The sequence below is a fragment of the Armigeres subalbatus genome, chromosome 1, assembly GCF_024139115.2.
Source record: "Armigeres subalbatus isolate Guangzhou_Male chromosome 1, GZ_Asu_2, whole genome shotgun sequence".
NCBI lineage: Eukaryota > Metazoa > Arthropoda > Insecta > Diptera > Culicidae > Armigeres > Armigeres subalbatus.
The window spans coordinates 117,396,703-117,411,780 of NC_085139.1; the positions used below are offsets into that span (position 1 = coordinate 117,396,703).

The 15,078-nt window shown below is 37.8% G+C and overlaps 1 protein-coding gene across 1 annotated transcript in view; it reads left to right on the plus strand.

Annotated features, from left to right (window-relative positions):
- The window catches only part of LOC134204997 (enolase-phosphatase E1-like), a 49,988-nt gene that overhangs the window by 22,360 nt on the left and 12,550 nt on the right, over window positions 1–15,078 (plus strand). The window contains exons 2-6 of the mRNA XM_062679847.1: window positions 1,409–1,564; window positions 8,623–8,759; window positions 8,918–9,174; window positions 9,303–9,628; window positions 12,088–12,667. Of these exons, the coding sequence (XP_062535831.1) occupies window positions 1,409–1,564; window positions 8,623–8,759; window positions 8,918–9,174; window positions 9,303–9,628; window positions 12,088–12,667 (1,456 nt within the window). The remainder of the gene's footprint in view (window positions 1–1,408; window positions 1,565–8,622; window positions 8,760–8,917; window positions 9,175–9,302; window positions 9,629–12,087; window positions 12,668–15,078) is intronic.

Below are 15,078 nucleotides of genomic sequence, written 5' to 3' on the forward strand. Positions count from 1 at the left end.
AGGCCACACGATTGTGCCTTTGGTTTAGAAAATCAATCTGAAAATTTCAACCTTATCGGTTATTGCATAATCTGGCGCATGATTTGAAGTTGATACGAGGCTTTCAGCCGAAATATGCAGGAAAATACAACTCCATCACTCTTTTGTTCTGAAACATGCAAAATGCATTAAGCGTCCTATAGAACTTACGTGTACGATAGTGTCTGCTACATTTCCTCACATGCTGCTTCTTCCAGGACTCCGAGAGGGGATTTTTTTGCTGTCTCTGTCTTCCATGAAGCTCTATTTTTAGCCTTTTAGCATACTGTTTCAAGTATCCCTACTAGAATATTTATCGAACAATTCCATTAAATATCCATTTGGTTGTTTGTTTCCATCATTCAATTAGCAAAACAGATTAATTTGTCTGCGATGTTCGTATGCTCGCTTATTCGTCATAATGCACCATTTCAAGGTTATCCTTGATGCGTATTCAATTTTAATCTCTTGTGCTGTTTATAGACACAGTTAAGAAGACGAACGCTCTGAACATGTCAAGTGATTCCCCTTTCAGAAAATTTGTTTTTGAACATGTATGTCGTTATAGTATTTTCAGAATCTAAGTGACTTGAAAAAAAAAGATCACCCTTGAATTTAAATTATATCAATCTTTCAAAATATAGTTCGAACAAAATAGAACGGAAAAAGCCCCAGCTTCCATTTGCGCATTAGCAAACTGTGACCAAAAGTAGAACACCGGCCGGTCGGCGGCGTCCGGGTGATACTGTTCAGATAATTTATTCTCTCCTCTTTAAACCTACATGCAATCGCTACCTACTTCGTGAATTAAAACAAAAGAAAAAGGCTAGCGGGGTGGAATGAAAGTGCTCGCGAATGTGTTGGACGTGGACCACTGGAGAGTGAAACGGGAATACAACAGCCACGGTAGTGCTGTGAACTTCTTTACTTGTGTGTCTGTCGTAAGCGATCGCAACTACGTTGTGAAACATTGTATCGCTGCTGAGGAGGAAAGTTGCTGTTGAAGCTGTTGGATTCAAGTGCTAAAAAGTTTCGCCTGGAAAGAATACCGTTATTGTTGATTGTGGCACCAAGTTCGGAACGACGATATTTTACATATTTATCTGGTTACTACTAGCTCTCCATGCATACGTAATTCGAGAACACTTTAGGGATGGCACATCGATATCCACGCGTTTACAGTTGCCTGTTATGACGGCTGCTTTTCCGGCTATAAAATATCCAGGTGCTCATCTATTTTTAGAAAATGTTCGACATATTTTACCTTACCTACTGCCTATTTAGCTATCATGAATATCGATCATCGAGGAACATGGGTTTAGCCAATGCACCTGTTGATGTGCCTGCTTTTTCCAGTAATAAAAATATCCTTTTTCTCTTCTTTTCGCAGGATGTTCTATTCCCTTACGCACTAAAGAATGTCGAGGAGTACCTCAAGACCCACTGGAGCGATGATGCGACAAAAACCGTTGTCGCTGCTTTGCGCGAACAAGCCGACGAGGACAAGAAGGCCGAGCTCGAAGGTGCTGTAACCATTCCTGCTGAGGTAATTATCTATCAGTTAACCCTCTAAGAAATAAGAATTGCATTTTTGTTTTGTTCGGGATTTTGCGTTTTTTTTTTGTTGTTCAAGTATTTTCGATCTAAACCTGCGTGGTGTGTTACGGTGTAAGAGGTCCATTGTCAGCTACAGGCAAATCCTGACCCAGCGAATACTTTTCCCATATCCAACTCCATGGTACTTCTGAGGGTGTCGCTGAATCGGAGGCCTCTCATTAAGTAAGTGCTACATCAACTCTTCCTTCTTCTGCCAAGTTACGGTGAAGATGGGCGGGGCCAGGTGTAATAATTCTCATGCTTTTGTGATTTCTATCGTAGATTGAAATCAAGGATCACACCCACCGTTATTTCTGATAGCAATCTGAATAAGGATTTCAAAAGAAAAACATGAGTATCACTAGTTTCCAATCTAAAAAGTATACACCGTGTCCACAGTCTGTGCCGTAACTATGATATGCTGCTTCAAGAATTTTCGATCTAAGCACGTCTTTGGTCAAATAAAATTTGCAATTTTATTAATAAATCATTTAGAAATTTTAGTTTGTTTATGCAAGTTTTTTTTTATAAACGCAATAATATGTAAATTCTAATATCTTCCAAATTTCTACGTACATTTTCATAAAAGAATTAGAGACAAAAATATAGATTAGATAAGAAAATTATTTTGAGATTTTTAGTGGAATGTCTTCACTTTAGATTAGATAGTTTTGTTGCGATACATTATGGCATTTATTAAATTTGCTAACAACAAGTTGTATTCGGGGCCTTCCTTAGCTGAGCGGTAAGATGCGCGGCTACAAAGCAAAACCATGCATTGTTGAATGTGAGTGGGTTTGATTCTCGGTCCGGTATAGGACATTTTCTCGACTTCCCTGAGCATATAAGTATCATCGTACTAGCCTCACTAGCGTACTAGTACGAATGCAAAATGGTAACATAAAACCTTGCAATTAGGAAAGATCCATTAATCACGTAACGCAAAAATTGGTCATTTTCAACCCTCCTTCCACTCTATAGGGGAAACTGGGGTAATATGCACCCCCGGGGCAAAACGACCCTTTGACGTTTTTAAGGACATTTTCGGCAATTTTTTGAGAGTATTTACTACAGCACATGTAGTTCGGATCTCGAACTACGAATCTAGCATTAAACATTCTTGGAAATATGTCTGAAACACCGCCAAAAATGCCAAAAGGTCGTATTGCCCCGGGGTGCATTTTACCCCAGTTTACCCTATCACACTTTTCTTATAAAGCATCTGACAATTTTGTATGAAACGGTAAAGCTGCAATTTTGACCTCTTTTATGCCCTGTCCATGGATAAGGGGCTTGACGTTGATATTTCAAGTGTCTTAAGATTTTTATTTTATTTTTATTTTTGTTGTTTAATAGAGTGCTTTTTTCAAACAAAGGTTAAGTTCAACACTAAATTAAAAAATTAAGATATTTTACCATTTTTTATATCTCCTTCACAAGAATATCGTTATTTTAATGGTAATGGTTTTAAAATAAGCTCCGTAGAGAAACTTTTATCACATCTTACTTAAATAAGGTCAACAGTTATACCAAACACTTGAGGTACCATGCCTCCAAGTTAACTAATGGTTAGTGTCGCACGATCTAACATCAACTGTCTATTGGTAAATTTGGAGGTGCCGGCAGGGCTCAGTAGGGGTCTAACTAACATAACTCTATACTAACAAGACCCTGAAACAAACGCTTATCCAAATAGCATACATCTATTTATACTTGTGATAGTAGCTAACAATAATTCATTTTGTAGCCGTATACTGCCGTCATACGCATATTTGTCCCATGTTTGCTGGGACTCCCTATGTACATGGGACAATTATGCGTAGAACGGCAGTATAGCTGAAGTAGAATTTTACTAGTGAAAAGTAGAATTTGTAGATTTACTAATTTGGCATTGGAGATAGTGAATGTATCTATTATATCTTCTCGATAATTTTTTTATTTTAGTCTCTCTAGCTGCATGGATCAACGCAAAAAACTGTTTCTCTCTTCCTTCTATTAGGTTAGTTAGAAAAATTAGCGGATATATAGGGGACATGACTTAGTGTTTCTCGTATTAAGACAAATTCGCTGACCTTTACCTTATAATAAAATAAATGACCGATAGTAAAATAAATGACTGAAATTTAAAGATATCAAATAAATAATAAAAAACGAAAATAAATACATGACCATCGGTGGACAGAAAGACAAGAGACAGAGTTCTGTTTAGAATAGTTAATTGAGACCATTGCACTCACAAGATAGAGAATAACTAGTGCCACTATTATTGCTACAAGACTAATAACTTGACCACTTACGGAAATGAGGATAGACCATATGATGCGTTCATCCACTATTATATTGAATATTGTATACCCTGAATCTGAATAACTGAATTTTAGACCTCATTATTTTAATAAATAATAAGATTTGAATATTAGAAAAGGGAATAGAACTTGACCAAAAAAAAAGCAATTACGGAACAACTGGACAGAAATTTTGTATAATGATCACTATTAGACTACTGAAACTTTAACATATGACATTACTGTGACTGATAGGATACAATTAACTCGACGACGTATTGACAAATATCCGATACTCAACCGTGTTAAAATAAGGGAAGCTCTTCAATGTGTCCATTTATTACAATAGTACTTAAATTAATCTATTTTGAAACTACCCTACCAGAATGATATCATTACATCTTTATTCGAAATTGTTACTTGGAAATGGCAACAGTACCACCCGTTGTCAACATAGACTACTATTAGGTATTGAATGTCGGCTCCAAGTAACTAATAATTAAATTTACATGTTAACTACTTATTCAGAAAACATCTACACCTGTGTTCAGAATAATAGCAGCGGAAGCCGTTTTTCATACAGAATGGTCAACTTTGACAAGCTGCAACTTTGTACCCCGATGACCGATTGAGCTGAAATTTTGGCAGTGAACTTCAAATATAATGAATTTTACACATACTACGTACCCATTTTTTCGAATGACGCGTTAAAAAATTACGCACTAGGTCAAATTGTTCAAAAAAATAGCAGTTTTTATTTTTGTTATATTGGCCAATTCAAATGTCAAATTCAACAATTTATATTTTTTAAATTTTAAACTTAGTGTCTCGCAGCACCTGAATTCAAATTGATAACATTCCAATCAATTGTTTTATTGATATTTCCAAAACAAAAACTGCTATTATTTTGAACAATTTGACCCAGTGCGTAATTTTTGAACGCGTCATTCAAAAAAAATGATACTTACTATGTGTAAAATTCATCATATTTGTAGTTTACTGCCAAAATTTCAGCTCAATCGGTCATTGGGGTGCAAAGTTACAGCTTGTCAAAGTTGACCATTTTGTATGAAAAACGGCTTTCGCTGCTATTATTCTGAACACAGGTGTATGTACATGTTGAGCTTCCATTATTTGTTCGGTTTATAATTGACAGACTGTAGATAGAAAGAATAATGTATCGGTATGATCACAATACAAACCCAGGCCGCAGTGACCTAGTGAGCAACATAGCTTGAGTCGTCTGCTAGTATTGTGTATCACATGGAGAGCCCAGCCGAGATACCAGTCTATTAGGACTACAACTGGTCAACTCTCGAAAAAAAAAAAAAAAAAAAAAAAAAAATTTGACCTCTTTTATGTGTTTTTTTTTTCATTACATTTTATGATACATGAGAAAGGCACCATCACCGCTAGGTGAATTATCGGGGTATCAAACTTCCATGTTCCTCCTTCCAAAAAGGAGAATTATCAGAGCGAAAACTGATCTCTCTTCACTGTTTCCACGCTTTTTATCATCCATGTCTACCCTCCATGCGGATCTATTGCAAATCTGGCAGATCCGTCAGAGGCAGTCGCAAAGCCTGTGATGTATCTTGGGGACATGAATTCCCGCCCACCACACTGTGAGCGGGAGTCGCGCGGGCAATAGAGGAACTACTATCTCTCTATTTTGTTTTGAAGAATTGGATCTTGTGGTGCTCCCTGTCCATGGATAAGGGGCTTGACGTTGATATTTCAAGTGTCTTAAAAAAAATTTATTTTATTTTTATTTTTGTTGTTTAATAGAGTGCTTTTTTCAAACAAAGGTTAAGTCCAACACTAAATTAAAAAATTAAGATATTTTTCCATTTTTTTATATCTCCTTCACAAGAATATCGTTATTTTAATGGTAATGGTTTGAAAATAAGCTCCGTAGAGAAACTTTCATCACATCTTACTTAAATAAGGTCAACAGTTATACCAAACACTTGAGGTACCATGCTTCCAAGTTAACTAATAGTTAGTGTCGCACGATCTAACAACAACTGCCTATTGGTAAATTTGGAGGTGCCGGCAGGGCTTAGTAGGGGTCTAACTAACATAACTCTAATACTAACAAGACCCTGAAACAAACGCTTATCCAAATAGCATACATCTATTTATACTTGTAGTAGTAGCTAACAATAATTCATTTTGTACCCGTATAGCTGAAGTAGAATTTTAGTAGTGAAAAGTAGAATTTGTAGATTTACTAATTTGGCATCGGAGATAGTGAATGTATCTATTATATCTTCTCGATAATCTTTTTATTTTAGTCTCTCTAGCTGCATGGATCAACGCAAAAAAAACTGTTTCTCTCTTCCTTCTATTAGGTTAGTTAGAAAAATTAGCGGATATATAGGGGACATGACTTAGTGTTTCTCGTATTAAGACAAATTCGCTGACCTTTACCTTATAATAAAGTAAATGACCGATAGTAAAATAAATGACTAAAATTTAATGATATCAAATAAATAATAAAAAACGAAAATAAATACATGACCATCGGTGGACAGAAAGACAAGAGACAGAGTTCTGTTTAGAATAGTTAATTGAGACCATTGCACTCACAAGATAGAGAATAACTAGTACCACTATTATTGCTACAAGACTAATAACTTGACCACTTACGGAAATGAGGATAGACCATATGATGCGTTCATCCACTATTATATTGAATATTGTATACCCTGAATCTGAATAACTGAATTTTAGACCTCATTATTTTAATAAATAATAAGATTTGAATATTAGAAAAGGGAATAGAACTTGACCAAAAAAAAAGCAATTACGGAACAACTGGACAGAAATTTTGTATAATGATCACTATTAGACTACTGAAACTTTAACATATGACATTACTGTGACTGATAGGATACAATTAACTCGACGACGTATTGACAAACATCCGATACTCAACCGCGTTAAAATAAGGGAAGCTCTTCAATGTGTCCATTTATTAAAATAGTACTTAAATTAATCTATTTTGAAACTACCCTACCAGAATGATATCATTACATCTTTATTCGAAATTGTTACTTGGAAATGGCAACAGTACCACCCGTTGTCAACATAGACTACTATTAGGTATTGAATGTCGGCTCCAAGTAACTAATAATTAAATTTACATGTTAACTACTTATTCAGAAAACATTTATGTACATGTTGAGCTTCCATTATTTGTTCGGTTTATAATTGACAGACTGTAGATAGAAAGAATAATGTATCGGTATGATCACAATACAAACCCAGGCCGCAGTGACCTAGTGAGCAACATAGCTTGAGTCGTCTGCTAGTATTGTGTATCACATGGAGAGCCCAGCCGAGATACCAGTCTATTAAGACTACAACTGGTCAACTCTCGAAAAAAAAAAAAAAAAAAAAAAGAATTGGATCTTGTGGTGCTCAACGGCGGATCCAATGCTTACAGCTACAACAATGGGCACCACTCGTATCACCGCTGCAGTCTTCCTGATCATAACGCAACGACCAATACGCGCATTATACGAGCACGCAGACTAAAAATATATGACCATGTGTTCAAAAAGCACTCCCAATCTGTGTGGTTTCTCGAATATTATCAATTTTGTGGAACCCATCCGCAAAATTGATTATATTCGCATTGCAAAATCCCCAAAACATCCGTTACCAATTTCCACGTTCCGAAAGACCTGTCAGGTCTTGCAATAAATCGCCCTTTCTCACTCGCTGACCTGCATTTCGCCCTTAGTTGCAGCAGTAGCAAATCAGTCGGGCCCGATGGTATCGGATATCCGTTGATCAAGAACCTATTTTCAGCTGGGAAAATAAAACTGTTAGAGCAACCAAGCCCGGGCCCACAGCAGGCATCCGTCAGATTTTCAAGAAAGTATCGTCAAAGTGATGAAATGTATGTTCTTCTTCTTCTTCTTCTTCTTCTTCTTATTGGCATTACATCTCCACACTGGGACAGAGCCGCCTCGCAGCTTAGTGTTCATTAAGCGCTTCCACAGTTATTAACTGCGAGGTTTCTAAGCCAAGTTACCATTTTTGCATTCGTATATCATGAGGCTAACACGATGATACTTTTATGCCCAGGGAAGTCGAGACAATTTCCAATTTCATTTCCAATCCGAAAATTGCCTAGACTCGGTGGGCGATGTCCTCCGTAAGACCTACTCACAGGGGACTGCACACGGAATTAATCTTACTGGATTTCTCAAGGGCTGTCAACCGGACGTGGATACCATCGGTATTCAGCCAATCCAGCCATCGGTATCGCAGCCAAGTGCACCTTGGAACAACCCATCTTAGTGTTTACCGATTTAGCCAGTGCAGTGTCGGCTCTTCAGGCCGAAGCTCCAAACCATTCCAGGGTTCAAGGTATCTCCATATTCGCACCACCAGGAACAACTTTTTCTTGATCCCTGGGCATCTCCGCCGGTAGCGACCCCCCGAAAAGCTACAACCGATGATGAATGAATCACACGTGTGATCCCGCTACAAAGTCGGCTGAACGTACCTGAAATGGATCACTCAAATATTTTCGCCAATTGTCTCCTAAACGGTCTATCGTGTTTAAACTTGTATTTCCTCTTATCTTGTTATACACAACAAATGAGATCCCCAGGTTGGGCTCGGATAGGAGACGCGGAGACGAAGCTTCTTTCAACAACCTAGCATCGTCATTTTAAACAATTTTTTTTTGTTTCTTCACTTTCAGGACTCCGAAGACATCATTCCAGACGTAGTCAAGAACGTCGAATGGCAGATGTCTAAGGATCGCAAAACCGGTGCTTTGAAAACTCTGCAGGGACTAGTCTGGGCCAAGGGTTACAAAGACGGAACCATCAAGGGACAGTAAGTTATTGTCATTATTATTCCCCTTTATTTTACATTGGTAGTGAAAATGTTTGCTCCGTATATCGGACAATCTTTAACGCCCGATCTCTTAGAATAATTACAAGATGTCCTAGAGCGTGTAAACTCGAACAACAAAATCCCCTTTCCCTATATAGCGTTTACGAAGATGTGAAGAAAGCTTTGGAACAGTGGAACGAAGGTGGTCACAAGGTATACATTTACTCGAGCGGAAGCGTCGACGCACAGAAGCTGCTGTTTGAGCACAGCGAACAGGGTGATCTGGTAAAGTATGTTTCCGGATACTATGACACCAAAATCGGCGCCAAGCAGGAGAAGAACAGCTATGAAGCCATTCTCAAGAACATTGAGGCAACAGGCGAAGAAGCTCTCTTTTTGACCGACGTTGTAGGCGGTAAGTTACGTTCTCCTAGGATCCTGGGATCTACGGACTGCAGATTTTGTTCGACTTTCAGCACACCTCTCTTTAAAACGTCTAATAATTTGGTGTTTCGCGTTTGCTTTTTCTTCAACTTATAACAGAGGCTAAAGCCGCCAAGGAAGCTGGTTTGAACGTGGTTGTGCTAGATAGACCCGGCAACGCCGAGCTATCAGAGGATGACCGAAAAGAATTCACAGTCATCTCATCCTTCACGGATCTCCCTCTCGAATCGGTTAAAACGACCGAAACCGAAAACGGCACTGAGAAGGAGGAGACTGTAACCGAATCGAAGGAAAAGGTTGCTGCCGATTCGGAAAAAGAAGCCGAAAAAGAAACCGCTGCCGCGCAAACCGAAAATGGTGCTGATGCTGAAAACGGAGCCAGCAAGCGCAAAATTGACGAAACTGCCCAAGACGACGAAGCTCAGGTATATCCTAATAAGCGTTAAATAACTTTACATTTTTCTTTTCATTTATCTATCACACACACACATTTACAAACACATTGACGAGATCGTAATCATACACAAGTGAAAAGTTAGACAAACACACTCTTAACTGATAATGTATGTGGTACTAGTATTTTTACTGCATTAGATGGTATCTGTATCTGAGAAAGTTTTGACATAGTTAATTCGGTCATCAGAAATTGAATTTCTTAATAGCAGAGTAAGATCCCCCATGAAACATGAATCATCTCTATAGAAGATAAGACGCTGAACAACATTTGACGTTGAACTGGACTGAAAATCGCAGATCACAACCTTGATATTCGTTTTTGAGTGTCAATATCGAATCCACCTGATTATTATGCTTAGGTTTTTTTTTCTCATGCTTATTTTTGTGATATCGAATCTTGCTACAAACCGTTTTACAACGATCATTTTAGAATATAACCACACATGATACCTGTCCAGTATCAGATTCAAAGCAGAAGTGAATTATTCCTATTAGAGATCAAAATTAAAGTTTAGTGAAACAAAGGGGAAGAGTCTCCCAACCTAGTACAACTACATTTAATGTAATTATTAGACGTGTGAATGAATAGAAAGAAATAAAACAAAAAAGTATTATCACTGGATAACAATAAAATCTATCACACAAGAATGCAGCAGCAAATTGATTGTACTTAGTATTATACAGATTTGACAGACTGATGTTACTTGAACCGCTTCGGTAATGTTCACTCTGGAGAATCATAAAGGCCAAGAAGTGAGTGTTTGGAAGCCTTTTGAAAGTATTTGTTCACTCCTGGATCACTACATGAAACAATGAAGAGAAAAGAGAAAATAAAAGGAAAACTTCCGATGGATCGACCGCGGATGCTCAGCAGCTGAAGGTGTGGAATGAATAAAGTAACTTTAAGACGTCAGAGAAGCAGCTGGAAACACGACAGCTAAAGAGCAATCCCGATCGATGCATCGGAAAAATTGTACAACAAACAATACAATCGGTCGTGTTTATTCAAAATTTCGGTTGCCCAATCCTCATTCTTCTATTGCGCTATTCGTATTTGACTCGATCGTATATTACTTGCCAGGTGCACGAAACCTCTTTTCTTTGTTGTGACAAACTGTCGTATGTCAAAATTTTGCGGCGAATCTCCCACACCTCTTGCGTTTCCTCTCTCTCTTTTCGTGAGTATGTACGTTTCCACGTTGTTCGGCGATTGTTGTATGATGAACTTCTCACCAATGAAGGCTTTGTCAAACGATATACTTTTTGGTTCTTTATTATTTAGCTTTAACTAGGACGGAAATGGATTACACATATTGAAACTAAAAGAAAATGTACTTTATGTTGTTCATGTCCATAATCGTTGCTTTATGTACGATAACAGCCGTTGGCTACCATCACCATCAATGTCATATTTTCTATCATTTCGAGATTTTTACCGCTATCGTGTATGAGATAACACACATGATGTTGACCGCTTTTCATAGAGAAATAATAACAGTCGTTGTCAGCACAGGAGACAACAACTAATGCAAGAACACAAATAAATAGTTAAGGATCAAATTATGGTCGCATATGCTATCAAATAAATTTCATCAAAATACTCGAAATATCAGCCAACGTTAGTAAGCGTATCTGTGCGATATTTTGAGTTACTTTGATGATAATGACTGATATCGATGATCACACCTAGTGTGCAACTACTGCTCTCAAACATGTGACCTATTAACGAAAACGGCAATCAACTATCAACAAGAATAATACAAGAGTGGATATGCAAGCTGACATTACTTTGTTGGAACACCTTTTGGCTAGCAATAACTTCATAAATTCTAAAGTGGACATAGTTTATAGGATTGTAAATGGAAAACAAGGGAGTTCAAAGTATGCTCCAAAAAAGTCATTACAGCTGAATTATCACGGCTTGCTATTATCATTATTATATTCCAATATAAGCGACAGACAGTGTGATTCTAGCAAGGTGCTGTATGTTACAAGTTGTCTGAAAATCATAATACAGGAATCATGCGTCTATTCTCCAGACAACGATCCTGACGCACAACATCCGAAAGAATTAATCAAAGGAGAATGCAATGCGGACGTTTCCATACCAGTTTATTTCAAATCCCATCTATATGAGCGCTCTCTTTTCTCCCTCTCCATCCCTCTCTCGCTATGCCATCATGTTTCCTCTCTTTTTTCTTGTTCTCTTTTGTAGTTGGTTTTTGTCTTGGCTAAATTACTAGAAGCCATCGCCACCTATCGTCGTTTCTGGTAGCTTTCACAAGCCAAGCCATAAACCCATCGAATGCCACCTCTAGCGCAAACCCACAATCAGTGGGTAGTATTGTAATTTATAATTTTATTTCTATATAAATTTCAACTGGCAAATTTTCTCATATGCTTTATTTTCTCATACGTTTTTAAACAGCCCCCTTCGAAGGTAGTCAAGGTTGACCAAAACGGTAGCGATGTTGACGACGCTGCAAAACAGAACGGTGACGCAACGGCGATTAAGGTGGAAGAACCCGCTCCCTCTACGAAAACCAATGGTAAGCCTGCTGGTGGTGACGCGGAGGCGATGGACGTTGACACCGAAATGACCGATGCCGCCCAACCATCCACAACTGCCACCACGGCAGCTGATACAGAAACTGAAAAAGTAACCGATAAGACTGAAACTGAAGAATCTCCCAAGGAGAAGCTGAAAGCGGATGATGAAGTCAGTAAAACTGACTCCAACGAGGATGCCAAACAGAAGGAGGAACCCGCAACGGGTAACGATGACAAAAAGGGGGCGGAAATTAAGAAGCAGAAGGCTGAAGACGCCAAGGATAGCGACGCAGAAGATGAAGCTGCACCACCAGCCAAGAAAGCAAAGGTCGAGGAACCGAAGATGGATGTGGATGAGAAGGATGGAACCGCAACTGAAAAGAAGGAACAGCAGGCTACCGAAGAAAAACCCATAGAATCCACTAAAAATGACGTCACCAAGGCGGAAGAAAATGAAGGTAGGATTTTAATATTTTAATGTTTGAATAGGGACGATACATTATTAACAGTAAGTCTTTTAGACACCTTCTTTCAACAAAACATTTTTAACACCTTTGTACATAAAGTTACGCCTCTTTATAAAACAGCCCCGGAAATCATTATAAAGCATCGGCTGCTTTTTATATAAAGTGGTAATGTTTGAGGAACAAAATCTTGATATCCTGCGATTGGATTGAGGACATTTTTGGCATTCAAGCCTAAAATGACTTTAATTAATGATTGTTGTTTTGTAGGCATGTTTACCAAAAAGTCACGTTTTAGTTTGAAATAATCATAAAGCTTTTATATGAAGCTACATAAAAGTGGATTATACACTCACTTCTCGATCTTCCGTCTGGTGCTTTTTTTTTTTTGGAAATATGTAGATTTTTTTTCTGTTCCGCGCCGTTTGTATCGTGCCTCGTTCATCTTCATGTGGTGTTGCAGCAGTCTCGCCCATGCTTCATTCTTCTATAGACGAATCCAAGTAAAAATAAGAAGAAGACACACGACGGTGTTAACTTTGACAGATCCTACAGCTCAGCATAGGGAGATCATTTTAAAATGGTTATAATAAATTCTAGACAAAATGTAATTAAAATCTGATTGATGTACGGTTCGGAAAAAGTTCTGAATTACATATCTGAAAGCTTATCTCAATTTTTTGAATATTTTGCAAAAATGTATCTATCATACAGTTCGAAACTTTTTCCGTATCATACATCAATCAGATTTTATTTACATTTTGTCTAGAATTTATTATAACCATTTTAAAATGATCTCCCTATGCTGAGCTGTAGGATCTGTCAAAGTTAACACCGTCGTGTGTCTTCTTCTTATTTTTACTTGGATTCGTCTATTCCACTAACTGTTCACATTTGCCTAGTGTCGCAGTTGCGGTGATTCCAATGGCGCATTGAATATATCTCCAGCCTTCTTCAAGAGAAGCTGCGCCTAGCTCTTCTTTCTTCGGGAGTGCCACCTCCAGCTGCTGCGCGTAGTTTTGCGATAGTTTACTGTCTTGTAACCGCCCAATGTTTAGCCGCAGCGAACAACTCCGACGCGTGTTGTACACAGTGGTCGGCTTCAATCCTATTCGCACTGCGGTAAATGCGGATGTTTGTGATGTCGGAGAAAAATTTACCGTCGATTAGAACGTGGTCGATTTGGTTTTCCGTTTCTTGATTAGGTGATTAGTTGTATTCTAGCCAAAATTCCGCTTGAGGCCACTTCAAAACATTTTAACAACAGCTACTGCACCTGATGGTATTATTGCAGGCCTGGTAGCGAGTCACTTTTTAGTGACTTGGGCACTATTTCGAGGCTAGTCACTAAAAAGTCACTATTTGCATCGAAAAGTCACTTAAGTCACTATTTTTTCGGAAAATGGTCACTAAAGTCACTATTTTGGCACCGCCTATTGGAAAAAGATCAAAATAAAAATCATTTGTAGAGTAGAGTAGGGCAAGAGTGCGCGTGGGGTAAGAGTACGTTTTCGATTTTGTGAAGTTATAGAAAAAGATAAACTAGCAGCACTGCATCAGTTTGATAGGTATTCTGACCAACTATTGTCATGTGTAATTGTAAGCGATTTGAGCAAACAACAAGGGAGATATGGAGTTAATCAATTTTTTGGTAATTTTGCTAAAAATAATTATATTGCCGCAACTAGTATTCCATTACCTTATATACGTTCGATCAGGTAAACATTATACCATTTCGATAGCCTATTATTTAGAGTACTTTATGGTGCAGAACATTAATTCGGTTGGTTTTCCAGGAGGTCAAAACCATTAATTGAATAAATTGTGGGGCTGTGGGGTAAAAGTACGCAAGAATGGGTGGGGCAAGAGTACGCATGTGAACCTTTAAGTTCTGATATCAAACCCATATTTCCGGTCGAAATAAGACTACTTCCAAAGCGTAAAGACCCACAACAAAGAAAAAAGGAACAGAAATCGGAAATTATCAAAAGTTCTCCTTTTAAGGATAAGTTGACATAATGTGGTGTTGGAAAGCACGAACAAAGCACTGAAGCAAAATAATTAAATTGTATTAGGTATTGTTTTACACCTACACATAGTCTGAAAACATAATTTCATCTAAATGATAATCATTTAATCGAAAGAAACATCCATAAATTACGCAACGCTGAGCTGGGAGGGGTTGCGAGATGTATAACGATTCAAATCATTTTTAGAGGATTCATATAAAAAGGGTAAGATAGGAGTTAGAGGTGATGAAATGGTCAAATTTTGCAATACGTAATTAGAGAACTTTCTTTAAGAAAAATTCCTTTGTTTACGCCACGCGAAACTGGCTATATTTTTACCTCTATAGCTTTTTATATATATAATTAAAACAATGTTTTTTCATGAGAAAGTACACT